Source organism: Genypterus blacodes, unplaced genomic scaffold (genome assembly GCF_046128005.1).
Source record: "Genypterus blacodes isolate CSIRO-AG114 ecotype Tasmania unplaced genomic scaffold, CSIRO-AGI_Gbla_v1 ptg000013l_1, whole genome shotgun sequence".
Taxonomy (NCBI): Eukaryota; Metazoa; Chordata; class Actinopteri; order Ophidiiformes; family Ophidiidae; genus Genypterus; species Genypterus blacodes.
Window position 1 is genome coordinate 1,496,299 of NW_027466827.1, and position 26,202 is coordinate 1,522,500.

A 26,202-nucleotide genomic window follows, 5' to 3' on the forward strand; every position below is an offset into this window, starting at 1 on the left:
TAGGATTTATTGTTTTCATCCAGCCTTCATAATCCACTTTTGCTGATTCCTTTGCCCAGGAATCATACACAACACTGGAAATCAGGGTGTTATCCATAAAAGACTAAATCAAACGTCAGCATTTCCCAGTGTGATGTAGTGTCCAACACAGATGACGTAAAGGAGGAAAGATTCTGCCAAGATGTGAAGCGTTCTGGCAGGCTCGTAGGTCACCACCTGCACTGTTTTGAAGTCAAGTCAAGGACTGCCATGAAGCAAAGCTGCAAGAGTGCAAAGAGGATTAATTAGTCCAGCAGCTACTCTCACCGGCCTACAAGGCTGAAGTCTTTGGTTATAAGACAATATGGCCATTGCCATGATTACAGCGCTCTCACTCTCTCTGGCAAACTCAGCCAACTGCTTGATCCTTAAATGAAGTAGCATTATTGGAAGAGAGAGATTTTCCATTCAATTCAATTACAAATTTTTCATAGGACATTTGATTTGGCATTAAATGTCTTGTTTTGGAAAATAAGATCAATCCTGGCTTTTGAAGGCATAAATGATTGCCTTAATGGATTTTCCTTAAGCCTAATGAGACGCTGGAGCAGAGTGCCAAATCTCCTCGTACTAAAGCTACAGTTGTGGGTGTGGAGCATGTACATTACTTAATATACAATCTGTGTAAAAAATACTCAGCGTATCCTTTAGCAGATGGAAAATTGTCTCCCCTTGAAACATTAGCCAGGCTGGAAAGTATGATTGATTAGATGATTGATTGATCCTGGACATTCTCCATAGACTCCTACTCCATATCCTTTCGGTTATGTTTGCATTTGCTATGTTGAATTGTCTCTCTTGTCATATAAAAAGAGAAATTTTGAAATACGCCCTGTTAAAGTCAGCTGATGCTTCACATTACTGCCAATTTAGCCTCTAGATGATATGTTTAATTAGGTTTTTCCAGTGACCAGAGTGAAGAATTTATTCGTTACGTGCATACATATCTCTATTCTAAATATAATACGATCACAGCAGCAAGATAAAAAATGTATATCCAGAAGGTAAAGGAAGAAAATAAAATATTTATGACTCAGAAGGAGATTCAGATTCAAGTCCATGATTCAATAACTGCATGTTGGGGAGAAGCAAACCTACACAGATGATGACAAGTACTTGCTGGGCTGATGCAAAAGCATGGCTGTGGTCCTTGTAGTTGTAAGCTGTTTAAAGCTTTTGAGACTCAGTTTGCTAATTGTGACCAGGCAATACACAAAGCCCCTAAGACAAATCTAATGATTCCCCATATGTCCCACCGTGACAGTGTAGCACAGACCTTTGCTGCTGATTACCGTACAACTAAAAATAGCTACAAGCTCTAAGGCAATTAGTTTGACTGTAATTGCCACCACCTCAGCAGTTCTCCCCTATTCTTGACAAGAACAGACTGAAACAAAGTGTGTGGAATTTTGATTTATTACACACAGCAACTCTCTTCTGTGTGGTTCTGAAGTTGTAAACAACTGAATCAGGAGTTGGGAAATGTTTGGCACCAGAAGAAGAACAGAACAAGAATCTTCCTGCTATAATTGGAGAGAGCGTGTATGTGCCTGCGTGTGTGTGTGTGTGTGTGTGTGCATGAAAGTTCAACTACATGCTTTGGCTATCCAGTACGCAGCTGATTCCCACAGGTACTGAAGCCAAACCAGGGGCAGATTTAACTCCATGGCCTACGTGCTTGCCAAACACTCTACGAATGCTGGACACACAGATTGATTTTTTGGTGAGAATCACAAATGCGTAAACATGCGTGTGATGAGCAGGGAATGCATGCCAGCTTTGTTGGCAGTGGCACAGGCGCCCTTGAAACTGAAGAGGCTCACAGGTCAATTCAGGGCACAAGAAAACAAATATTAAATTAAGATATGAATTTGAAACAGTAGTATTGCGAGGGTTTTCCCACTTGTGCATTAAAATACAATGATAATTTACTATGATTTGTATAATTTACCAAACCCCTTATACATAAAACCCTTTTATACATGTTATGTTTGAGCGTCATTAGTTCAGTAACTATCCTAGCTTGTGTAATCCCCTTTAGAGGGCTCACACGACATCAGCCGTCTACCGCAAAGTGAAAAAAGGAGATGACAGCAGCACAGAAGCAAACGACCGCCACATACAGTAACAGACTCAGGGATCTGATGGCTTAGAGGAGTTAAGAGACCCTTGACAGAAACCTGCCCTGCATGCTTTATGAGCCTCTAAATCTAAAAAGAAAAAGAATGTGTATGTATTGCCTGAAATCAAGACAAACTGGACCATTTTCCACCTGTAATGTGACATTTAAGTGTTTATTGACCTCACACATCTTAAATTTAAATTGTACACCCTTCTTCCTGATAAAAAGGTCAACACCTCTCAAATTGTGGGGGTATTGTGGTGCACATTTTAAGGTCAGTTCATATATTTTCAATGGGATTGCGGTCTGGCTTGACTGGGGTAGTCCAACATCTGGATAATGATGCCCATCCAATAGAATAGTCAATGCAATACACAACCATAAACCTAAAATGATGTGAGTGCATCTTGATATTTGCCTACTTATGACTTTCACTGACTGCAGGAGATTGCTACTTACCTCTGAATGTGACTTATGTGTGTCACCGGTTAACTCTGAAAGCAGCTGTAGCTCCATAACAAACACACTTATACAGTGATGAAGTTTTTTTATTGTCCAAGAGTGATCGATGTAATCAATATGATTTGCAATTTTTATTTGGTAGTTTATCGCCACTAAAGATGTAAAGGTTACAACATAAATAATGTTCGATATTGTGGCTCGACTTGTCTGCGTTTCTGTCGCATAAATCCTACAATATCAGGTTTTACATCACAAACCCGTGAAATTCCAGTGGGTTTGCAGAATTTTCCACGAATTTGTATACGCACAGATGCTGTCATATTAATCATAATGTGTAGTTTTCCTGTAATTGCATGATGTAGTGATGTAGGAACAGGATGATGACTCCACACATGAGGCTCGATGCATGACAGCTGTGTGTGATCGAGCCACAGCTAGCCAGCTGCTAGTCTCTGTCTGGGCGGAATCTACAACTTTTTAGTGGAAAGTGTCCGACCTTCTCCGCCGACATGCAACGCGTTTGGGGATTTTAGGTTTGTTCACTTCATGGTGAGTAATATGTGAGGACACTGATGATGTTGTTCAACTAACTGAGCTAAGCGAGCCAAGCAGCTGACGTTAGCATGTGTAATATTTAATCCGAAATACTATCTTAGAATAATGCCTATATGTTATGAATGTGTGAACTACGTGTCAAAGCTTTATAAGAAAATGTAGAAAAGTTAAATCAAACTGTTTTCAGTGGAAGGCAAAGTCTATTTCGTGATACCTGTACCGTTACCTAGCATCGCTTACGCTCATTTATAGCGGCTTCTGTGTGATTTGGGATTTCACCGGCAAAAACTTTACATTTCTATATAGTCCCAGTCATTTGTCGAATAAACGTTAACGTTTGGCATTTGAGTAAGTTCACATAGGCTCCTGTTCGATTTTCATCATCAATGTTTCTTTGTATGTCGGCTAATTCTGGCATTCTGGATGTTCCACAGGCCAATGATAATCCACCGGTTTTCCTGATTTTCGAAGCCCCGGTAGAGACGCCCTGTGCGGCCGTAGTGCCCCATCTTCAAGCCTCTGTTGAACCTGGAAGAACAACGCCCCCCTGTGGCTATAATCCAACATGACAGGTGATTAGTACTTTCAGTCAATGCACCTGCTCCAGTTGTGATCATTCATGACCTCCTAATGAACAACCGAATCAATCAATAACCGTTGTTTAAGCAAAATCGATCACAAATCAGCACCACGGAGATCGACTTTGTAAAGCACCATGTTTGATGTTTGAGCTTTCCATTAGTATTCCAAATGCATCCATAGACTCGCACATTTCATTTTCTGAAGCCAAGATAGTCAGATGGTGAATCGTGAATTTCCTCTGAACTCACTTCCATTCCTGCCTGTGCTGTATTCTGCTGCTGGCTGAACTCCTTGAACGTTCAGCAGAGGGACTGAATAGCTGTCCTACAGTTCCCTCTCTCCCCTCCTCTCTTTCTGTGTCTGTCCCTGCCTCTCTCGCCCAGAGAGACGGCAGGATAATGAGGTCCATTGTGTTAGTGAGATGTTTATTAATGAGACAGAGGAACAGAGAGCAGAGCTGCTATCGAAGGAACTAATCGCTAATCTCTCGGTTAATATGTTCATCCAGCTTGTGTACCTAATGTAAATGTCCACAGAGCCTCAGGACAGGGGTGGAGGAGTTGTTGTCTTGTCAGTTGGGACCGTTAGAGAATGTCTGAGTTTTTCTGAGGCTTGTTGTGAAACTTGATGCGCAAGTTTGAGTTACTTCTGCTGTGGAGACGTGACTTGAGGGCAGATGTATGTTGCGTGTGCGTAGTAGTGTTCAATTGCTATCAAACCAGGCAGTTCTGAATGCATGCAAGTAAGTTCCTGTTGGTTAGTTTGTTAAACCGAAAGGGCCATAATTGTTTTGTGGTTGTTGAGAGTTTTTCTGTTTAATCGGTGTCTGTGTGTTCTGCTGGAGTGATTTGTATTCGGCAAACATAATAGATTTGTAGTTTGTTGTTTGTAGCGTTAAATGTCCATAGCTGTTCCTGAGTTTCTGGCTTAAGTTAGGAGAAAGGGTTGGTGTTTGTCTGTCTGTGTGTGTGTGTGGGCAGTTGTGTGTGTGTGTGTCTGCCATGCCCCTGCCTGCATCCGATGTCCCGGCCTCTCAGAGGCTGGCACTGGACTGTCGTACCCTTCTAGACCATCGTGTTGGCAAGGGTAAGTGACATGACCTCCTCCTCTGTCCTCCTTCTTTGCTTTAAAGTCATGTTAGGAGAGACAGAACTTCACCTACAAGCTGTGTTGTGTGTTTTCAGAGTTTTTGTCGATGAGTGTGTGTGTGTGGGGGCGTAATCAACATGAATCAGAACAGCGGCTGTGATTGGCACTCACAACATACTGCAGTTGAACAGGGTCACTGATTAAAAGGAAGCTTGTGTCTAATTTTAGCTGCATTATATTCATCACACCTGTCTGTCGAAGTCAACGTGCCTGTTTGTCCGGAGTGTGAGTCCCTAATCCTCGGGAAGAAAATTATACAGTTGATATCCTTTCCTTCGTCATGTTGACAGCTCTGTGCTCAATTCTTCGGCCTGTGTAAAAATGCTGTAAAGTGTTGTTTGTGTTCATGTGCAGGTGAGACGCTCTGCCCGCGTCCATGAGCTACGTTGTTGGAAAATCAAACCGAAATCTAAATTGAAATTGGCAAAATAGTTGTATCATGTTATTGTAGTTAGTCCACAGCTTTTGATGCATGCAAATAAGGAGTATTCTCTATGTAATCAACCATTTTGTGCAAACTCTCTGCATTACAGATGAGGCGAACGCTGTTTGAAAGTTGTAGAGAAGAAAAGGGGGAAAAAAGTCAATGTGATGGTGGACTTGAAATAGAAGATAAATGGTAGGAAGTGACACATGCATTGAAGGAGAAACGGAAAGGAAGTGCAGCAGGAGACATGGAAAGATTAATGATGGAAGAGAGGAGGAGGAGGGAGAGTGAGGCAGGCTGGGGGGGGGGGGGAGATTGTGTGGGTGGGAGGTCTTCTCCCTCTCTAACCCCCCCCTGTCCTTTCCCTCTCTATGGAACTGTGAGAAAACGATTGGTGTGTGTGTGTGTGTGTGTGTGTGTGTGTGTGTGTGTGTGTGTGTGTGTGTGTGTGTGTGTGTGTGTGTGTGTGTGTGTGTGTGTGTGTGTGTGTGTGTGTGTGTGTGTGTGTGTGTGTGTGTGTGTGTGTGTGTGTGTGTGTGTGTGTGTGTGTGTGTGTGTGTGTGTGTGTGTGTGTGAAGACGTGTCCACCAGTGAAACCTGCAGTATCCTCTCGAGGAGGGAGGGCGCTCGCAGAAGGCAAATGGGAAAATCCAAGGTCATGACGAAGACACGATGCTCTGACGTCGCCGCTCGGCCCCCTTTTTGCGCGTGCGCGTGTGTGTAGGGAGTGCGTGTGTGTGTATGTATGTGTGTGTAACTCATCGCATCCAGCACGGCTCTGCACCAATCACAGCCCGCATTCATTGGGCTTTCAGCTCCGAACGCACGTGCAGGCATTCATCGCGTGTGAGCAGTGTGTGTGCGTGCGTGCGCGCGCGCGCGCATGTGTGTGTGTATTCCTGTGCAGTCGCCCCGGGCACAGCAGCGTGTCCGTGTGAGCGACTGAAGCTGCGTGTGCGAAACACAGGCGACCGTAGTGAGCGACCCGCACGTCACGATCGATGTACGGTAAGAACAACAATCACACTCGGGTCTGTCTCGTTTCGTCACTGTGTGTATGTTGGCAATGTGAACCATCCAGTGTTGAACCGGTTTCCCTTCATTCTACACACACACACACGTCCTCTTATCTGTCTCGTAGCAGACTGCGCCTCTCTCTCAAGTCACCACAGTGTATCGTCTCATTAACACATGATGGGAACTTGGACTCTTTGGAGGATTCTGCTCTATTAAATTACAGCATCGCGGGGAGACGCCGCCGCTGCCGCCGCGCGCGCCGAGATGTTTATATTCGGTAACAGACGAGACTCGATTACGACGTCCAGCACTTAAAAAAAAAAATGTCATTCATATCGTTTCCTGCTGCTGACGTTGTGTTTCACTGCATTTGTAGCATTCAGCTTTTAACTGTGTGTGTGTGTGTGTGTGTGTGTGTGTGTGAGAGTGTGTGACCGTGCGTCAGACTCTCCTCCTCGTCTTTTCTGTGGTTTTGGCGATTCATCAACGTTTTGCTCAGCATGTCCTATAAAATAATATCCATCTATTCTCATTGTAAATCTGGAAAGTGCTCAAAATGTAAGGGATTGGTTTTGTATACACTGTGTTTTTGTGCTGCTCTAGGTCAAATTCTGGCGCTGATATACCACTCATTGATTGAATAATTGATTAGCGCTAATTAAAATGGAGTTTGTAGAGTATTGATGGGAAAGGGGCCTTGGTTATTTTAATAAGCTAATGAATTATCCAACTGGCACCGTACACCAGAAGATGAATGTGAGTTTGGCGTCACTGCACAGTGGAGATAATGAGGTTTCATTCAGCACTTAGGCTTTATGAAATTTCGTTTGAATGGTTTATTCTTTGTTTTTGTTTAGCAGGGATCATGCCTAGTACACATGTCCCTGGATCTGAAACATAATTGCTTAATAACAACTGTGAAAATGGTTTAAACTGGGTTAACTGCTAATTGGATAAACAACAACAATAGAAAGATACTGTTGAAACTACAGTATGTACTAATGTTGTGTTAGTGAATGTCTGTGTATACTGCATCATGTGTCAATGGAAGAGTCAAAGAAGCGCCATGTACACGGGTAACTGCTTGTGTGTGTGTGTGTGTGTGTGTGTGTGTGTGTGTGTGTGTGTGTGTGTGTGTGTGTGTGTGTGTGTGTGTGTGTGTGTGTGTGTGTGTGTGTGTGTGTGTGTGTGTGTGTGTGTGTGTGTGTGTGTGTGTGTGTGTGAGAGAGTGAGACAGTCCTGGGGGTAAAGGTCCTCAATAGGTGGGACCCATGGTGATGGAGAGCGAGCGTTGGGGTGTTGTGTTGTGGTCGTGCCGTTGCAGCGCTGCAGCCATTGCGACAGTTGTTCATGTTGACTGACTCCATGCTGGTGGAGTGTCACACAAGCTGTCAGTGTCTATCAGAAGCTCCCCTAATGACGCACAGCTTCCCCTTAAAATCAATGATTTTGTTTGCGGGCCCTGTATTGAGCCTCATTTGTCCTGCGATGTGGGCATGCATGTGTGTAGTTCCTAAGTTTCCCTTCGTCTGTCACACTTTTGATAGACGCCGAGCCGCCCCTTCTTGGCCGAGGCAAACATGGCAGAGCTAAACTTCTCTCTCCCCCCCCCCCCCCCCCCCCCCCCCCTCCTCGCGCTTACGCAACGACCCCCTTTGAATGTACAGCATGGGGGCCGCTCCACGTGTATGCCTGCGCTGCTGGATCGCCGAATCACAATGTGTCCGCATTGTGCATTCTCATAGCTGTGTAGCCTACGGCGGCAAAGTGTTCCACGACCTCGCGTATAGGTGAGGTCTGGGTGAGTGTGGATGGCACGCACACACACGCACGCACAGATCAGAAACATTTGGCTTCCGGACGATATTTATTCGCAGTTGTCTGCTATGTGACTTTGGGAACAACATAGCATTTTTGGGACAGCAGGTGCAGATATGACACTGCAAGATGTGCTGGACTACTTGTCACACTACCTTGTGTGTGTAGGGGGGTGGGGGGTGTGTGTTTGTTTACCGTAGCTATAGTATGTCCTGCACAAACAAGTAGGACAAATACAATTTAAGGCACAAGTAAATTGTATTTGTCCTTCTTCTTCACTCTTCATTTCTTTCATCAGGCAGTTTTTCATCCTCTCCGTTTCTCTCTCTCGCTCTCGTGCTCTCGCTCTCTCTCTCTCGCCCTCTCTCACCCCCTCTCGCCCCAATCGTGGAAGCGTTCCGATGACGTCCCGGTTAGATGGGCAATGTCATCTGTTCAAGTACCAGCCCATTGTGAAAGGGATTATAAATAGCTCTGTGATTGGCAGGCTCCATACTGTGTTGATTTGAGGGATCGGGAGTGGTCTGACACACACACACACACACATTGTAGTGTAGCTCAGGATCCAATCATAGAAACAGTTGAAAGATATCCCAGCAGCCCCAGACTTGGACCGATCTGTAAACACCTCCACTCCTTGTTTACCTCCAATCTGCTTATGCATTTTTCCCCTCCACACCTCTGCCTCTACAAACTGGCGTGCGTGGAGCGAGAAGGAGCGCGCCGTCCGGACCCTCCCTGTGTTGTCATCTTGCCATGCAGTGGGTGGATGTCGTGAGACCCCCTGCTGGGCTGTGTTTTTTCACAGCTGTCGTCTAAATTGTAGTCCTCCCACCTCTTTGCTCTTCATCACCTCCTGAATGCTAAACCAGCACACCAACACGCAACTAAATGCCATTAGTTTATGTGCAATTGAATTGGTGTGTGTCGGGGGGGTTTCTAGAATTTGAAGAACCTTTAAGAGTGCGCAGCGTTGTGTAGGAGTCACACAGTAACATGTACAGGGAAAGTGCAGGAGGAAGATGTTGTGCTAGCTGCAGTAACGTTGCTCTGCGGTGTAGCTTACATCTGTATAAACTTTGTCATACTCGAAAGTAAAAGTAACAAACAGGTTGTGCCGCCTCTGATGTCATGCCAAAGAAAATATGAAGAGTGTCACCCAAGACACGCACACACACACACACACACACACACACACACACACACACACACACACACACACACACACACACACACACACACACACACACACGGATGCTGCACCCAGTTTCACAACATTAAGGCAACAATGTGGTTATACATTGATGTAACTCATAGGATTCATACATGTACAATTAATGTTGTGTTGATGATTGAAGGCGCATTTAAACGTGCCGGCAGGTGGAGGGAAGAGTGTGGAGCGAGGTTAGATGGGCCGAGGAGGGAGTCGAGGCCCCTTTAGTGTTTTTAAATGATGGAGGAAGAGGAGCGGGGTGATGAATGGTCGCCGCCTCTCAGAGATAAAGCAGAGCTCCGAGTTTCAGAGTTCAGCAGGACTTTTTTTCCCACACGGAGGCCTCGAAACACGCTGTCCTTTACAAGCACCCGAGCAGCCTGACTCCACACGCGCTCGAGCTCCTGCTGCAGTCAGATAAGCAAGTAGAGCTCAAAGTAGCTCAAAGAGTATACCAGGGAGCTCCAGGGAAAGTTTGTTACGGGAGCGTTTTCTGTGTGCAGCCATCACAAGACGCAGGATTTGGGATTTGTGACCGCCTGAGTGTATCCATAGGTGCTTTACATTCCGGGTGTCACATGGAAAATAGTTTCTTTGTCTTGGGTCTCAAGGGTCAAGTGAGAAAGCGTGTGTTAGCAGTGTGAGGGGTGGGGCGGCGGGGGTGGTTGGGGTGGTAATTGGGCCGCTGGCAAACTTGTCAACGTGTGATCAGTCCGCTTTCAAAAGTGAAGTGTTAAATGCGGCATTGCACAACACGTGGGTGGGAACGCCAATAACCCGACGCCGTTTTTGCTGTCGCGAGTTGGGAGTCGAGCTTTATTCCACGATGACATAAGCCCGTTGCATTGTTGTCGCACCGCCGCCGCTACGGTAGACCGACGGACGAAACACCAGACATTTGACGTGTCCACAGCTTGTCCTGCCACGCGGGAGAGAAATTCCACTTGACACCCTGCTTGTGATTACACTGAGGAAAATGTCAGAGGCCTTTTTTCCCACTGATCTGCTTGAATAGAGGGAAGGAAAGAGGGAAAGCTGTTCCTTTGCAGATTGTTCAACTTTTCCAGTTGTTGACATCATACACGTGTGAAGAGTTAAGCTCTTGCACTGTTATTAAAGTTGAATAGGGCACTGACAGAGTAATGACCTACTTTCTCCCATTATGTTATGTGATTCATACGTTCCTATCTTGTTTGTTTGATGTTGGCAGGATAATAACGGCTTCTCTGAGCTCTGAGAAGGATTGAGTGATTAATTCCTTGCTATTTTGTTGCAGTTATCCCCTCACTTAACGTCCTTATTCTCCCAGGGTCCCCTCATGACTCACCACTGCTGAATTCCCTCGACCAATCGGATTGCCGTTCCCGCTGGCTCTCGAGCCGGCTCCTCCTCGTGTGTGTGTGTGTGTGTGTGTGTGTGTGTGTGTGTGTGTGTGTGTGTGTGTGTGTGTGTGTGTGTGTGTGTGTGTGTGTGTGTGTGTGTGTGTGTGTGTGTGTGTGTGTGTGTGTGTGTGTGTGTGTGTGTGTGTGTGTGTGTGTGTGTGTGTCGCTCTCTCTCTCTCGTCTAAGCTGCATTGTTGTTTCTATATCTCGTGACCACATTCTTTTCATTCCTCGCCTTCCTCAGAAGTCATTTCACAGCATCATAACTCTCACCCAGCCGGCTTTGTGTCGGGGGATAAAAGCTTTCATTATTTCGCGCAATAGTAAAGGGACCAACTTTGCTGCCGGAAATGTTTTTCCCAGGCGATTTTGAGATAATAAATGTTTTTTTTAATTAAGATTGGATCTTTGATAACACTTTGTCCGCCTCTGTGTTCTGACCCAGATTGTGTCAGATCAAAGCTATGAACTGGATTTTGCAAACCTAGTTGATTCTGTCTGTTTTGTTTGCATTGCTTTTCTGTTACTTGTGCCTCATCAGTCAGTTTGATCTCTCTCTCTCTCTCTCTCTCCTTCTTTCTTATTCAGGGGTTTGTGGTTGTTGCGGGGCGCTGAGGCCTCGGTACAAGCGACTGGTGGACAACATCTTCCCAGAAGACCCAGAGGTGAGAGGCCCCAGCTGAGACGTGGCGTTTTGCTTGCAGCAACGCCACAGCTGTGCTTTGTGTCAGAGGCTGGTAACCCCATTTCCTCACAGCTTCTCTTCGGACTCTGTATTACTTAGAAATTGTGTTCCTAATGCACTTGTTCTTGGTAACGACAACACCTGGGAAGGTACGGGGTCTCAGTTAGATGCAGTTAATTCATTTAATACTTTTATTTAGTCATCTGATATGTAGTCCCTGGGCAGATAAATATAAAAACAGTTATGTGATTTTAGGATATTACATTGAGGAAGACTGGTGTGAGGTGAGAAGAAAACTTTGCACCGCCTCCATCTCGGGACTGCCTCCTTTAAAGCTGTTGCTGTCACATCACAGGCCTCATCTCTGGCATCGTTCCATCAGCAGAGATTTGATGTGGGTGACTCATCAGGCCAGTTAGTTTGAGAGGCGATTCATTTAGGAGGAAAACATCTTTGTGCATCCGTGTTGAAGCAGTAGCCCACTTTTACGTTTCAGCTCACCACAACTGCACCCTACTGTGTGTGTGTGGACGTGCATAGACCTCGGCACACTGTGCTCCAAAAACAGGTTTCTAATTTTGGTTTTAGCTGCTGTCACAGAGACTTTAACTAACGCTGTCCCATGCACCCTCGGAGTAATGAAGCTGTCTGCTTCCATATGCTGAAATACAGACAAAGAGGTTGTCGCAAAGGAAACCTGTAAGGAAAAATCAACACCCAGCTTTCATAGACGTTCAATCCAACACATGTAAGCCTCTGTGGTGCAGAAAGCCGCACTGACAGGAGAAATGACTGAAACGCAGACCAGGGAGGGGACACGACTCAGTAAATGGGACCTCAGTGGAGGGTGGATGCTTTAGTTTCTCTGCTTTACATGGCCAGCCTGTAAAGGAAAGTAGGTCAAGGGTGAAGCTCAGGTGGTCCAGTTATACTCGTAGTGTGTGTCGCACAGATATACACACTACAGCACACACACACCACTGCGTCAGCTCAAAAGTATTTATGATATGGGTCACAGAAAATTTGATCAGTCTGCAACCTCTAACAACAAACTAGCGACATAATCATTTCACATTGTTTACTCTACATATTCCAAGGGTTTGTCACAGTTTTATCCAGATCTTCATATTACTTGGTCCTCTGTCCGTTTCAGGATGGGCTGGTAAAAGCCAACATGGAGAAGCTGACATTCTACGCCCTGTCGGCTCCGGAGAAGCTGGACCGTATCGGAGCCTACCTGTCTGAAAGGCTGTCGAGGGACGTGGCTCGGCACCGATACGGGTGAGTAGAAACGGGTCGCGTCGCTCGCCTCACAAAAGACCTAATAAAAACCGTATGCAGACCGAAAATCATTAATTCTAAGCGCCTCATCAACTTGACTCATTCAGATGTAGTACACACACTGACTTTTAACTTTTGAGAATATCGAGGTCATTGCAGCTCCAAGTAAGACAGTGCTCAGATTATGTTATAGCCTTTCATCGTAGAGGTTTATATAGGTTGTCCATAAACTCTTATTTAGTTCCTGTTGATGTCTGTGTCTCCTCCAATTCAGTTATGTATGCATCGCCATGGAAGCCCTGGACCAGCTGCTGATGGCCTGCCACTGCCAGAGCATCAACTTGTTCGTGGAGAGCTTCCTCAAAATGGTGCGCAAGCTGCTGGAGGCGGACAAACCCAGCCTGCAGATCCTAGGCACCAACTCGGTGAGTGTCCGCTGGTTACGCCTCAATGTGCCGCCGCGCCCGAAAGAGTCAAACCGAGCCGGCGGGTTCAACTTTCTCGGTCATGAAGTTTAGTGGTGTCAGTCCAACTCCGTCACATCACACACAGACATCGGTACAATGATGAAGCTCTCTCTGTTACACGTTTCAAGGCTTGAGACAGGCAGAGCTTCACTGACCAGACGAGGTAACTAAGCCGTGGCGTGTGAAGTGCTGACAGCCTTGCAGACAAAAGACAAAATTTATTCCATTTGGACAGAATATTCAGACAGTGGCCTTCCCCAGTTGTCTGTTATCAGCAGTTTAGGTAATGCTGACATAATTCCATTTTGGCTGAATCCTCTCATTATTCTATCCCAAGCTTTTAGCTGTCAGGCCTGTCCGCAAGAAACAGACAGATTTATGTAATGTTATGTTGGGAAATTGTCGCGTCTATGCTATCTTTTCTGTTAGACGGTGAAGATTTGAACATTAAATCAATCTAACCTAATTTGAAAGAAGTCAAATTCCTCTGGATCTTATCATGGAGAAAGCAGACGCATGCTGTCGAGCGGATTCATGTCTGTCACTTGATATAAGGTTGTTGCATAACAGTGTCACAATTCTGACAAACGCTTGCAATACTACAGAAGCGTAACATAAAGGACAACATGAATATTTAATCTAAAAGAGCACAGGGCTACCCATTTTTCGGAGCAGTGATGGGTGTTATCCAATCAAACTAAGCTAGACCGGGTGCTTTCACTTTACCAATAATACTAATGGGGAGAATTTGGGCAAATGGTGAACATTAACTGGAACACAGCGCCAGTGTTTGAGAAATATCATCGCGGCGAGACGTCGGCGGGCAGTGGCAGTGATAGATATCTGGTGATGGGTGCTATCTGCTAGGGGAGAGCAGAGGACATATCAAAGAAATCAGATTATCCGCAGACCGCAACGGTAAAGCTCGGGCGGTGATCTACGGAGCGATTAGACGCGTCACTCTCGCTCATAATCCCGCCATCAATCTCTTCCTACATAGGGTGACAGGCTGTATTTAGGACAGGTGCAACACGATACTCCCGCACATCATCACTCCTCGCCGTGCCTCCTCTGCATCACCACCGCATCGTTCAACGCAGTCGATAACGGGCGGAATGCAGGATTACTCATGTAATCTTGTATTTCTTTCCGTTTGGAGAAAAATGTCACAGATTATATACGTTTCCGCATGAATAAAAGTGCTCATGTAGTAACTACTGTGGGAGGATTAGAGAGTTCATCACTACAGGGCTTTAAAACCTCACACAGCAGCGCTCTATTCAGTTACGGCCCCACTCACCAATACAACCCTCAGAATTACTATGGATAGCCGTGACATTTCCTGCGCTAATGTTTTTTTCTTTCTCGCTTTCAACAAATCCTTTATAGCCTTCATGCGCATTATTTCAGCTCGTACACACACACACACACTCGCACAGAACACACTGTATATACACTATCCGCTGCTTTCACTCCTCACTAATCTGCAAATGCTGATGTGAATATCTGCAGGCGGAGGGAGATTTGATAAATGATATCTGGAAGCGCTCCAGTATTAACTGCAATTTTGGACTGATGACTGCTGTGAGGCTTTTGCAAAGGCAGATAAGGAGTCGCTCCATTTAATTTGCTCAAGAGCACTTCAATTTCCTTTCAAAACACTTACTTTTATACTTTTATAGGGACTCTCGTAACCTTAAATTTGGGGTTACTGCATTCAATCAGTTAGTATTTTTGAATTGGAGTTTATGTGCTTCATCATCCACCTCCTAATTTTCACCTCAGGTAGTCTTCCTTTCTGTCTGGCTCGCAGGAAAAGAGTTGTTCATATTTTTTTTAATTGGCAAGCGGCGTGAAGCCAAATGTCAGCTTGCTTATGGTTGACATTTCCTGAACCAGCAGGGGAGCTTCCCTAGGCCTTGTGCTCTCAACTCCTAATGAGATGTTATGACATTATGGTTTGACGCTATTCACCGCGTTGATCATTCACTTGAAAGTATTTAACGAACTTTTCATAAATGCACGCTTTTGAACAGTCGATTTACTCTGTGTGCGTGTGTGTGATGTTTCTGCTTCCTCCCCTCTCAGTTTGTAAAGTTTGCCAACATAGAGGAGGACACGCCATCTTACCATCGCAGCTACGACTTCTTTGTCTCGCGGTTCAGTGAAATGTGCCACTCCAACTTCGAGGACCCTGACATCCGTACCAAGTAAATGTTATTATTTGTAAACTGCTATTTTTGAACGACTTCAAGACACCTTATTTTAGTCTCCCCTCTGCACTTTTCCTTCCTTTTGAAACTCATCAGAATTTGTTCTTTGACACCTGCGGAAACAGAATGACAGCTTTGAATACCTAAAATAAACCTGGCAAAAATTAAAGGGTAACAACCAGATAGTGATGGAGACAGACATGGCTAATATAACCTGTAGTGATATCAGATGAGCCAGAATCTGCAACGTAAACAAACACTTGGCATCGCTTCTATCATCACATTCGCTCACGTAACTTTTGTTTCCTCCAGGATCCGGATGGCCGGTATCAAGGGCTTGCAGGGTGTGGTGAGGAAGACGGTGAACGACGAGCTGCAGGCGAATATCTGGGACCCTCAGCACATGGACAAGATAGTCCCCTCTCTGCTTTTCAACCTGCAGAGTACAGAGCGTACAGAGAGGTGAGGAGAATGCTCCCTCACAGCCAGATAATCATATGTAATGTGGAAGTGGATGTCTTCAGCGTGGGTCAGTGTCCAAAGTCTGGAACTTTCCCTTTGTGGGTCATCGGTGTTGTGTTACGTAGCTTATAGGTTAGTCCCAGTAGTCGAGCCAGCCATCACCCACGCTTTACACAATCACCATCAACACTGTGACTGACTGAGTGCAGTGACAGCTCTGCTCCCCTTATGGGCGTCTGTCCACCCACCTGCAGCATCCAAGGACAAAGTTTTGCAGAGATGTGGAGAGAAAGAATGAACAGAGGCGGAAATTAATCAGTAGGAGGGGAATGGCGCAATCTGGAGTGTTGAGAGGCAAGTTGAAGATGCCAATTTAGGAATAAAATGCAGGAGAAAGTGAGAACCAGAGGGTGAAACTCACACTGCAGAAAGATTGCACAATGCTGAAATTCACTGTGACGTCGACGGCAAGATGTGGGTTTTAGGGGGGGATCATGGGAAGGCTTGGACGAGGGATAGAAGGGTATTAGAATATAGAGACAGACGGAGAGAGAGAGAGAGAGAGAGAGCGAGACAGTGACAGACATGCGGTGAAAGAGAGCCACATGCCCTCTCAGCTTCCCTCCGCTCTGTGTGTTATGAGGCCCGCGCCTGCTGTGCACCCTCCACTCCTGCTCACACTGAGCTCAGCCAGTCATTACCAGCCGCGAAAAAAAATCCACAGCAATTCATAGAGAGTTTAATTAAAGTCACAGATGGTTCAGTTTTCTGGACATTAATCCCCCCCTGCGCATGTGTGCAAGTCATTCAAGGATCAACTTTGGGCAAGATTCCTGAATCCTCCCAAGTCTCTAATTTGACTTTTTAGATGTACTTCTGCAGATTGTTTATTTCAAGATCTATTTAAATGTGCTTCCCCCTCTCAGTTTACAGCCTGGCGACTAGTTTGACGTTCTTAGCATTTGCTTTATGCGCCCCCTGGTGATGATTCTGCTGCCCTTGCCTCAATTGAAATGCATGAATGACACATACCTTCCTTTGCATTTAAACATGCATTCACACACTCTTGAGATGTGGTCGTTCATCTTTTCATCCGTATAATTTAGGGGGCCTTAAAGAGACAGTATCTGAAACGGGTGGTTTTCATTCAGCGTGCACAGCAGAGCAGTTGCAGAGCCTTGGCGAAAATAAGAACACGGCAGTTTGAACGTGTCCCCTTTAAATTTTGTCTCAGACACAGGAGAACAAAAATGTGAGCTCAGCTGTCGGTAATTAATCCCAAGTAAATTTGAGATGCTGATAATCCTGCTTTCTCCTCAAACAAACTGCTTCCTCGTGAGTTTCCAAATCATTAGGCAAAGGGAGAGGAAAACAGAATGTTCTCACACTGAAGTCTTTTCTTTCGGGTATTCAAAGTTTACTTGAAAAGCCCTATTAAGATGTTAAAGCAGGAGTGTAGGTGTCAATGAGAGTGGCCTTGTAAGCGTTACATAGTGAGAGTTCAGTTTTTTGCCATGTTTTCAATTGTTCTCGACCGCCTGTCAAATTTCTGGCTTTGGATTTGAGTGAAGTTGGCAGAACCCCCCCGAGCGATTGGAAAGTCATGTGACCTCAGGCAGCAGCAGGCAGGATGAGAGAGTCGCGTTGTTAATAAATAATGGCGTCATAATGCCAGTCGTAACCAAGATAGAGTTTGTGCAGAGGCTTTAACTATGCATGAGAACAAAGAAAGGCAGGGCTCTGTGTTTGGCGCTCTGTGTTTATCGTGCATGGACAAATGCAGACATGGGCATGTCTGCCAGAGTGCGAAGAGAGGAGAAATGTAAAGGTAAACAAACATCAGCAAACAAACTGGGGAAAGGCTGCAGTGACGCTGCAATTCAGTGTTTATGTGCAAGAAATTTGAATATTCTTTACATTTGTCTTTTTATTCTCTCTCTCCCTCTCTCTCTCCCTCTCTCTCTCTCTCTCTCTCTGTTACATCTTCCCCCTCCCACCTCTAATCTCGCCTTCTGCTCCCTCCCTGCTTATCGCCGTTCGCCTCCTCCCTCTCCCTGCTCTCTCCTCTCCTCTCCTCCCCTCCCTCCTCACCTGCATCCTTCCCCTCCCTGTTTCCAGCCGCTCCCCGTCTCCCCTGCAGGCGTCAGAGAAGGAGAAGGAAAGCCCGATAGAGCTGACGGAACGCTGCTTCAGGGAGCTGCTGGGACGTGCCGCCTATGGCAACATCAAGAACGCAGTCACGCCCGTGCTCATGTGAGACTGCGCCGCATGAACTTCTACCTCTCGTCCTCTCTCTGTGATTAGTGTCTTGGTTTTGTTTTTGTTTTTTTTGCGGGGAAAAGGTATCTCGGGGCAACGTAGAGCCATTTATTTTGGTCGGTTCACGTGTGGCACCACAAGGTCAGAGTAAGGTTGTGTGTGTTTGTTATTGACTGGCTGAGTGCACCATCTGGATGAGGCATAGTATTTTTATTTCGTGTCATTTTCCAACCGCATGCGTGCCGAATTCTACCTTTAAAGGTTATACTTTGTCATATTTCTGGTCACCTAGTTGGGTGTTTTGAATTTGCAGCATTTTCACAGATTTCTCCCGTTTTTCTGATGTCTCCTCCGATCGAGCCCTTTCCGTCCGCCGTTCCGTCCGTCCTTCATCCTCCTCCGTGTTTTTCGGCTTTTACGTAACTTTGGATTTCTTTGCAAGGCTTCTGTGCGATTAGCATCATCTGTTCAGTCATCTGCCTCTTCATCTCTCACTGTCTTCTCTCTCCTTACGCGAGTGCATTTGCATTCCTGAAATTCAATATCTTTTTCCCTGCGTGTGTTTTATCTGTCTGCATCGCTGAGCCCCCTAGACATTAGGCTGCTCGCTCTCACTCTTGAGCCAATTGTTTGTTTTGCTTTCCCTCCGCCGTGCGTGGCGCCGACCCCTCCTTTCTTGGCTCCGTGCCCCTGCAAACCCAGCCAACCTGTTAAATCAGTCCCGCTTTAAATTACTTGAAAGTGTAATCAGGGTCGGAGCTGGTTTGCTGTTTCTCTGGATACTGTATTTCCCAAATGACTTTCTTCGCTGACTGGCTGGTTCATTAGCAGCCGTAGCTAAGCCAGTTAAGAGATTTGTTGTGTCTGATAGATTAAAATGTATCAAACGGGGAACACAGCGAGCTGAAAATCTTCATTTGAGGATATTTTAAGCCACAAGATTCCTTTGAGGTTTAGCGTCTATGCCTAATTTCTTGTTCAGTTATGTATGACTTTGCTCTTCATTTCCCTGTCTGCTCGTTTCCGTGGCGATGGGCTTTGAGACCAGCTGACTTTGAGCATCTCGCCAAGTGCATCCATCACTGTCAACTTTTCGGTTTCGGTTTTATGCTCCAGTCATTTATCTATTTATCTGTCTAACCTTGCCCCCCCCCCCCCGTATGCTACGAGTGCAGGATTCTACAGTTCTCTTTCAGCAGCATCACAACGCCAAAACACATTGGCGTGACTATTACAGACGCCGCCACGTACTAAGAAATATATTAATGCTGCCTCTTTACATTTCTTTCCCCCTGTGTTCTGAATTTTCCGTCACCTGCCGTTGTCCACTGACGCTCTGCTGATCTGCTGTGCCCTCCCCCGTCTCTCTCCCGCTGTCTCTCCTCCCCCAGGCACTTAGATAACCACTCTCTATGGGAGGGGAAGACCTTTGCGGTGCGTTGCTTCAAGATCATAATGTACTCCATCCAGGTAAGGCACAACAACGCCTCCCTCTTTCCTTCCCTTTCCCCTCCCTCCCTCTTTAACTTTGTACGTCACATTTTGGGGATTTTGTAGCAGAATCCCGAGGCGTTTACTTTGATGTGTAACAGTACCGTGTTTTGTGTTTGATCCTTTTCGTTCTCTCTCTTCCTTAGTCCCAGCACTCTCACTTGGTAATCCAGCAGCTTCTCGGTCACCTGGACGCAAACAGCAAGAACTCTGCCACCGTGCGAGCCGGAATAGTGGAGGTTTTGCTGGAGGCAGCCGCCATCGCAGCCAGCGGTTCTGTAGGTGAGAGGACTTGCGTGCTTCAGGAGCAAAAATACACAAATACACAAATTCACATACATTGTTATCACTTATGATGATTTTCAAATGCTTTCCTGCTCCATCTTTCACTATGGCAACTGAAACAAGGAAGTGTGTTTGTTTATGGTAAAACCGGCTAGTAGAACTGGTCTTTTGTTTGTAATCAGTGTGTGTGCATGTGTGTGTCCAGGCCCCACCGTGTTGGAGGTATTCAACACTCTGCTGCGACAGCTCCGCCTGAGCGTGGACTACGAGCTAACCGGCTCCTATGATGGCAGTAACATCGGCACCAAAATCATCAAAGCCCATGAGGAGAGACAGCTGCAGGAGGCCGTCATCAGGACCATCGGTTAGTGTGTGTGTGTGTGTGTGTGTGTGTGTGTGTGTGTAAATGTGTGTAAATGTGTGAAGTCTTTGTGCAACAAGCCTCTACTTTGTCTCTTGTTTCTGTTGAGTCCATCTCTTTCCTTTCTCTCTTTTTAAGGTTCTTTTGCAAATACTCTGCCAACATACCAGAGGTCAGAGGTCATGCTCTTCATTATGGGCAAGATTCCCGTCCCTGGGCTTCACCCGGCTCTCCCTTCCACAGGCTCTGGGTGAGATGCTTGGACGTACACTAAACACAGGCAGTCGTATATTAAACGTTTATGTCGACCGGTAATTCCCTGAAATCTGTGAGATCTGTGAAGTTAATTGATTAATTGATATCAGCTGGAGTGTTAATTAGCTCGTTCCTCCCCAGGCCTGAAGGTACCAGGATGATCCAGATTATGTTACTGAAGTCTTTGGTCCAGGTAAGTCTTCAGCTTCGTGTGAATTCCCTGCCTTACGAACCACAGAGTCAAACTGTCGGTGGTTACCTAACTGGTTTAGAAGCAACAGATTTCAGCAGCTCGGGTCGTCACTAACCTCCACACCTGTGCTCGTCCACGCATCAGGTGACAGCAGGGTTCCAGACCACCAACATGCTGACAGCGATGCCCAGCTCGTTCCTGGAGCCGCTGCTTTCCTTCTCTCTGACCGAGGATCCGGAGGTTCGGCTGCTGGTTCTCCAAATCCTTCTCAGTCTCATCGACCGCCAAGACAACCGGCCCAAGTTCTCCACAATAAGGTGTGTGGGGGTGTGGGATCAATTTTAGGAAGTACTTAAAATGTCAGTCAAAGAGAAAAACCACTCACTTTGATTAGAGGCTACAGTAGGAAACAGATGGGAGGGTGACTGTCTGACTGAGACTGAAACAACTGACACGGCTTATTTCTTGCTTAAGCTGTAATTTGTTTGTTTGTGCGTCTTTCTGTGCAGCATATTCTCGGACATCTCCATGCTGAAGCTCAAGGTCGACAAGTGCTCTAGACAGGACAACTTATTCATGAAAAAGGTTCATTTTAAATTTTCAACTCGGATTCAAATTTGTAAAATTTCGCAAAAATAGTTTTTAGTCTTTATATAAAATAATATTATTAATAATGTGCCCAAACTGCTGTAAAATCTCTATTTTTCCTGTGTTTTTGTCCTCTTTGTCCGTCTCCGTCTTGACTCGCTTCTCCCCCGTGCGTCCTCCTCCCACAGCACGGCCAGCAGCTGTACAGACACGTCTACCTGGGCTGCAAGGAGCAGAGCAGCGGCCGTCAGCACTACGAGACCCTCTTCGCCCTGTTGGCCCTCCTCAGCGTGGAACTGGCTAACGAAGAGGTGGTGGTGGACCTCATCCGCCTGGCCCTCGCTCTGCAGGTACCGATGCACCGACGTCTGGTCACTGCAAGGTCATAACGTGGGCACGGTGCATTTAAGGGAAGGGATTTCAAAGGTGTAATCTCGTCCCCCCGGTCCAGATGTCCTTGCTGATTTGTCTTTATGTCCTTGCGTAGGACCTGGCCCTGTCCACTGATGAATCTATGCCTGTGTATAACCGCTGTGCAGTCCACGCCCTCGCCGCTGCCTACCTCAACCTCATCTGTCAGCTCACCACTGTCCCCGCCTTCTGTCAGCACATACATGAGGTCTGGGCCTGCACCTTTATTATTTATTCATGACTGTGCGCCACTACCTATATCTGACTTTACCCTCCTCCGTCCCCTCTGTCTGTCTCAGGTCATTGAGGTGAGACAGAAAGAAAGTCTGTACCTTTTGCCTGAGGATGTCTTCGTCGATAACCCCAAGTATGTACCTGCGTCTGCGTAAACTCAGAATACGACACCGAGCACCTCTTGCTCATGACTTTAAGTTGTGCTGTCATTGTCATCCCCCTCTCCTTCCCTTCCCCAGGCTGCCAACCTCGCTGGAGAAGGTAGAAGGGGACGTGTTGTTTCTGCAGTCGAAGATCACAGAGGTCCTCGGGGGCAGCGGCTATAACACGGAGAGACTCGCTACGCCTTACGTCCCCCAGTATACAGGTAAGGAGCTCTGACAACAAGCCAACCGAGATATGACTGATTATAAGACGTGGCCCTTAGTGATGCCTCAGTAGAAATGCAGACCTGAAAAGTACTAGAAGGGATTACGGTTATTTTGATCATTAAAGCAGACTTTTACATTTTGTTCAGTGAGAGAAATGGCTACTGTTTGAACATGAGCAGTTCTATAGGAGTTAAAAGTTGCAGTTTGACCTATTGTGTACATCCTGCATCAGCCGGATGAAAGTCAAACTTTTGTCTCGTCAGATGAGGATCGTCTGTCCAAGAGGAAGAGCATCGGGGAGACTATCTCACTCCAGGTGGAGGTGGAGTCCCGGAACAGTCCAGAGAAAGAGGAGGTGAGGGCAAGAAGCTGAAATGTAACACACTTCGTATTCATCCCTGCGCTCAAAAAGCTTTTGCGATTCCAGTCATTGACCTTGTTCTGTTCTCCCACAGAAGACACCAGCGGAGGAGATCACATTTGAAACACTGAAAAATGCCATCGGTACGTCCACGCATTTATCAGTATTTAAGGTTTTAAAGCAGAGTGATTCAACCTGCTTAAATCTGGATTGTGGCTGTCAAGATAGAATGCAGAGAAGTGTAATGTATTATAATGCGTTTGTTTCCCTCTAGTGGACAGTGTGGGTATGGAGGAGCAAGAGAGGGAGCGTAGGAGGCAAGTGGTGGAGAAATTCCAGAAGGCTCCCTTTGAAGAGATTGCTGCCCACTGTGGTGCCAGGGTACAGAAAGACTTCATTTCATTCACATTGCGCCTCAAACCTTTCAAGTCTTTTGCGGTTTTCTCATGTGATGTCTTTGTCCACGTCCAGGCCACTTTACTGCAGAGCAAACTAAATCAGATCTTTGAGATTACAATCAGGTAAGTGCTTTAACTTGAACATGTTATTCCAGCGCAGCAGCGTTTGGTTAATCATTAGCTAAATATATCTAATTATGTTGTCTGTCTCCTCGGCCGTTGCAGACCCCCGCCCAGCCCGTCTGGAACCATCTCCTCGGGTTACGGCCAAACCCAGAGCAGATCTGTGCCCATCTACGAGATGAAATTCCCTGACCTTTGTGTGTATTAGGTCAGAGTTCACCACAAGGTTACAGCGTGTGTGTGTCCAGAGCTTCGGATCAGATATCACATTTGTTCCCTGTTTAACACTAAAGGGTCAGAAACGGGGGTTTTGGGGGGGCAAACTGATCTTAGTCTATACTCCAGGCGTCTTCAACATGGACTCAAACAGCAAAAACAAGCAGTGTTTGAAGCCAACTAAAGAACAAGTCACTTCTCCCTTTTGTCTTCTTTGACCCGACTGCGTGAGAAGACATTTTCTTTTATCCTTTTAACCGCAGGTAAAAACAAGCTGGCTGTCTTTACTTTAACCTCTTCCCTGACAGCCTGCCAGACTGAGCGGACACAGCCAATGGAGGGTTTTTGACGGTGGCGTTTCTTTTTTTTTGTCCTCTGTTACAGGGTGCCATATTGCCCTTCCTCCTAAAAATTATGTAATCATCTTCTGTTTGTTTTTTTTTGTTGTAATGTATGTTGCATTTCCTTTTTTGATTCTTTTTAAAGCATTTCTTGTCATTATGAGGCCAGGGAGAGTTTATGGTAACTAGTTACATTTACATTCTTGGTCAGCCATGTAGTGCTATCACATGTTCAAGTGGAATAGGGGTTAATATGTATTAATAATGAACTATAATCCTTCTTCCACATTCCTCGGCTCCTAAAATTTAACGTTTAACGCTTTTATCGTTACCTAAATGTGCTTTCTGTTTCATATGGGACGTTTCCCATGCCAATTGTATTATTTTAACGTTTTGATTTTAATTATTTGCGAGGCACATTTTTACAAGCCAGATAGTTGATTTGTTTTGTTTTTTTTCTTCTTCCCTAATAAGGACTCAGTGGTGAATCATGTTAAACCGAGACGGCGTCATTCACTCTAAAAACACACAACTGTGCATTACGAAAGGCAAAACACACTCACACACTGCTCTAACAATTCACAATGACTCTAATCAAATCATAATTTATCTTCCTCCCATATAAATGTGTATATACAGAGAAATATATAAATCTATAAGCTGATGTACAGTGTAGGGACGGTTTCTTTTGTGCATTATGTTGAATTGAATTGTAGACTGCCACTGCACTGATTGTGTAGAAAAAGGGGGGAAGTTGAAGTAGTGAGTATTGACTTTTTAAATCTTGTCCTTCAATAAATAACCAGCATGTCATCAAATCAAATCATCAAATACAAGAGACTGGACAGCACTGTCGGTCTAGAATGCAGTCTGCATTTGTAATCATGACATTTCCTAAAGGCCGGTGCATCGTGTCGTCAGGTCTGAAAGTATTCAAGAGTCCATTCTGAGAAGGACACAGAGTTTGATAGTTTAATAGCTAGTTTTCAATTTTAGCCACAGTTTTTCAGGGCAGGTTTAGTGTCACTGTGTCCCGTATTGTTGTCATTTAGCGGTAACATCCTCAATCATGTAGTGGGATTTGAATAAATCTTAAAAAGCCATACACACACACAGCTATGACAACAAAGTATAAAGGCAATAATTTGGCATTAGCCCGGCTCACTTTGCCCGACTGTAGGTAGCAGATCCTCTAGCGTGTTTGGAATCGTACCTTCTGTTGGTCTCGCAGTGCTGCAAGACTGTTTGCTTTTGTGACGACGTTAGATAAAGCTCCGCCCCCCCCTTCTAGTCCTGCGCTTCTGTGAATTAACTGGGCGTGGCATGTGTCGCTGCCATCTTGCATTCGTGTCGTGTGTGTGTGTGTGACGTAGATGATGGCGTCTGAATCGCCACCCGGTCGTCATGTGTTCCAGTCCAGCCCGGTTGGCTTTGTTTGTTTCGATGACGTGTCCTCTTTGAGTCCAAGTGTGTCAGAATGTCCAGTATCATGTTTACTCCCATTGCCAGTGTCTGTGTGTGTGTGTGTGCGTGTGCGTTTGAATGTATGCATCTGTTCGCGTGGTTATACTTTCTTAACCAGTCATTACATAAGACCAAACTAATCAGACATAGTTTACAGTTTAATCTAGTGACTCCTTCCTTCACCTTAAAAGAGCGACATGCGTGCGGCAGCTGTCTAAATCTTCTGTATTATCTAATAAGAATCTCTCTGCATCTGGAAACTTTGCAGCGTTCCCAGAGAAAACACATAAATCCGTCCGCTTGCTGTCTTTGCGTAGTGTAACGTAAAAATTTACTGACGGAAAAAACCAAGTTAATTTTTTTTGTCATTACATGTCTGGTTGATGTATCTGTTTACAGTGTAGTGCTGTAGGTCAAATCTGTTGATTCTGTGAACTTTGCACTTTAAAAACTGGATTACCTAGTGACAGAGGCAGCTTTTACAAGGAGAAAATGCCTTACGAGTGTCAGGCCCCGACTTTGCATGCTAGTGATGTTGCCGTGCTGTACAGTTCTATGACCATCTGTGAGAATAAACTCGTCTGTAAACATGACTGTTCGGCCTCGTTTGTTTGTTTGGTTTGCGAGGAAGATCCATCTGAACCATTTTGAGGAAACGAAAGGAGAAGAACCCATTACGTTTTGGTGCTGATGCTCTTTCAGATCCAGGGATTTAAAGAAATATAATTTGTCATCTTTTTGACAGGATGTTTTGTCAGCTTTTGATATATTTTTGTCAAGTTATTACTTACTTGACTAACACAAACATTTAAATGAAAACAATCCTGCATATTTATCCCAGAATAGACTTTAGATTCAATTTGGTCTGGATCTGGATGAAATTTCTTTTTTTTTCTTTTTTTTATATATATGTAGTTCTTTCTCTTTTAGTTAGTATATCATTCGATCAAGACCTTGCAGTTTATTTGTCTCTTCCG

At 45.4% G+C, this 26,202-nt stretch overlaps 1 protein-coding gene across 4 annotated transcripts; it reads left to right on the forward strand.

Moving 5' to 3' along the window:
• The first annotated feature begins 2,997 nt into the window (after positions 1 to 2,997).
• Positions 2,998 to 25,818, forward strand: efr3bb (EFR3 homolog Bb (S. cerevisiae)). 4 transcript variants are annotated; one of them, XM_076167349.1, is made up of 24 exons: positions 2,998 to 3,172; positions 3,613 to 3,750; positions 11,355 to 11,431; positions 12,605 to 12,732; positions 13,007 to 13,157; positions 15,288 to 15,409; positions 15,725 to 15,874; positions 17,993 to 18,127; positions 19,525 to 19,603; positions 19,771 to 19,906; positions 20,115 to 20,273; positions 20,409 to 20,520; positions 20,667 to 20,718; positions 20,863 to 21,035; positions 21,228 to 21,303; positions 21,495 to 21,656; positions 21,794 to 21,925; positions 22,017 to 22,084; positions 22,191 to 22,318; positions 22,586 to 22,677; positions 22,778 to 22,826; positions 22,958 to 23,064; positions 23,155 to 23,204; positions 23,307 to 25,818. In XM_076167349.1, exons 2-24 carry the CDS (start codon positions 3,744 to 3,746, stop codon positions 23,410 to 23,412), a joined length of 2,451 nt encoding a protein of 816 aa, XP_076023464.1. In that variant the 5' UTR covers positions 2,998 to 3,172; positions 3,613 to 3,743; the 3' UTR covers positions 23,413 to 25,818. The 4 variants fall into 4 exon arrangements, with proteins under 4 accessions (XP_076023464.1, XP_076023454.1, XP_076023471.1 ...); XM_076167339.1 differs by lacking the exons at positions 2,998 to 3,172; positions 3,613 to 3,750 and adding an exon at positions 4,587 to 4,846; XM_076167356.1 differs by lacking the exons at positions 2,998 to 3,172; positions 3,613 to 3,750 and adding an exon at positions 6,284 to 6,344.
• The last annotated feature ends 384 nt before the right edge of the window (positions 25,819 to 26,202 follow it).